This window comes from Bos mutus, chromosome 18 (assembly GCF_027580195.1).
Source record: "Bos mutus isolate GX-2022 chromosome 18, NWIPB_WYAK_1.1, whole genome shotgun sequence".
Taxonomy (NCBI): domain Eukaryota; kingdom Metazoa; phylum Chordata; class Mammalia; order Artiodactyla; family Bovidae; genus Bos; species Bos mutus.
Window position 1 is genome coordinate 3,629,203 of NC_091634.1, and position 2,352 is coordinate 3,631,554.

The 2,352-nt window shown below is 34.8% G+C and overlaps 1 protein-coding gene across 1 annotated transcript; it reads right to left on the minus strand.

The window, feature by feature from the left end:
- Window positions 1–1,352: 1,352 nt before the first annotated feature.
- LOC102267364 (zinc finger protein 420-like) lies at window positions 1,353–2,352 on the minus strand. Its single transcript, XM_070387100.1, has 2 exons — window positions 1,552–2,352; window positions 1,353–1,475 (listed from the first exon to the last, which is right to left on the minus strand). Exons 1-2 carry the CDS (start codon window positions 2,350–2,352, stop codon window positions 1,353–1,355), a joined length of 924 nt encoding a protein of 307 aa, XP_070243201.1.

The following is a 2,352-nucleotide window of genomic DNA, read 5'->3' on the forward strand; positions in this document are numbered from 1 at the left end:
GAATCATCACAGTGTCTGAGTAGCTACAAAATGGGAGAGGAGATACAACATAGAAATGATGGAAACTATATGAAGGTATGAAAGGTTTAAAGCCAGCAAGTAAACTAATTTCCACATATGCCATCTCTCTGTGCTACCAAATACTTTATGGTCTCTTCACTACAACCTTAAATAAGGTGGGAGAGGTTAATGGTGGTGGTAGATTAAACACTTCATTCATTACAATCAACTGAAACCCTAAAAACCATTCACTTTTATTAATAACCATGTATTAATTTCACACATAGTTGAAATAAAACCTTTTACAAATTACATACAGATGAGAAGTACAAAGAAAGATATTCATTTTCTCATATAATGATATAAAGATTGTGATTTTTACTGCTTACAAAACAAAGCCTAGGAAACACTTAGTAAACATGATATACACTAGTTACATGCCTTTTCCAGGAAGGGTTTCTAATACATTTCTAGGTTATCACAGAAGCTGCCCTAACATTGTCAAGTAATATTCATGACTTGTGTTGATATTATAAACATATATCAATATTGCAGTGAACTGTCATTGTGTTCTGCTTACAAATCAAGTGATATACCTATTGAAAATTTAGAACCACCTTCTGTCTTACTTTAATACATGGAAAGATTCCATGATCACTTACATCATGGCAACTCCAGGGATATTTCACATCAATGACAAACACCCCCATTTAGATGGTCATTGTCCATTTTACATTACAGTATCCTTCATCTTCTAATGGAGAATAGATAGAAATGGTTTCAACACAATATAAAAAGGCTAATTTTTGAAGCATAAACCATCAAAAACCTATGTTTTCATTCACACTAGAAATGAAAAACATTATGCATTATTTGAGCATTGAATTACATTCATTTTGGTTTTCAAAGAATCCAAATCATGTGATTATAAACAAGGATACATTGCTAATAATTGTAACTTTTGAATCATCAACCTTCATCTCATGATACACGCTAATATATCCATTTTCTATGTGTTTTAACTATGGATTGCTCTCTACCGTAATTCTTCTTCATAGAAACTTCAGAAAAGAGGATTGATGAAAAGCTTTCTAGTATGTAGTCTCTGATATTTATTTAACTTTGATTTTTTATTAAATACCTTTCTACATATTTGTGACATCATTTCCACAGGTTTCTTGTATAAACTCTCGTGTTTTCTGATGCATGTTTAGGGCAATCCTCTTCCATCACTTGTTCCATTACTAGGGCTTCTCTCCAGTGTGTGTTCTCAGATGTTCAGTGAGATGACCATTATGACTAAAGGCTTTGCCACACTGTGTACATTTATAAGGTTTCTCTCCAGTATGAACTTACAAATGTGTAGTAAGAATTGAGTTCTGATTAAAGGCTTTGCCACATTCTGTACATTTATATGGTCTCTCCCCAGGATGGATTCGCTGATGTTGAGTAAGAATTGAGTTGTGATTAAAGGCCTTGTCACATTCTGTACATTTCGTCCCCCATATGAATTCGGTGATGTTTAGAAAGATCTGAATTCGTATAAAAGGCTTTGCCACATTCTGTACATTTGTATGGTTTCTCCCCAGTATGGATTCGATGATGTGCAGTTAAAGTTGAACTTCGAATAAAGGTTTGGCCACATTCTGTACAATGATAAGGTCTCTCCCCAGTATGAATTCGCTGATGTTGAGTAAGAATTGAGTTGTGATTAAAGGCTTTGCCACATTCTTTACATTTATAAGGTTTCTCTCCAGTATGCATTCGCTGATGTTGAGTAAGACTTGAGTTCTGATTAAAGGCTTTGCCACATTCTGTACATTTATAAGGTTTCTCTCCAGTATGAATTCGCTGATGTTGAGTAAGATTTGAGTTCCGATTAAAGGCTTTGCCACATTCTGTACATTTATACGGTCTCTCCCCAGTATGGATTTGCTGATGCTTAGTAAGATATGAACTTGTAATAAAGGTTTTGCCACATTCTTTACATTTGTATCGTTTCTCCCCAGCATGGATTCGATGATGTTCAGTTAAAGTTGAACTCCGAATAAAGGTTTGGCCACATTCTGTAAAATGATTAGGTCTCTCCCTAGTGTGAATTCGCTGATGTTCAGTAAGACGTGAGCAACGGATAAAGGCTTTGTCACAGTCTTTACATTTATAAGGTTTTTCTCCAGTATGAATTCGCTGATGTTCAGTAAGATATGAACATCGGATAAAAGCTTTGCCACAATCTTTACATTTATAAGGTTTTTCTCCAGTATGAATTCGCTGATGCTGAGAAAGTGTTGAGTTGCGATTAAAGGCTTTGCCACATTCCGTACATTTATAAGGTTTCTCTGCAGTATGCAT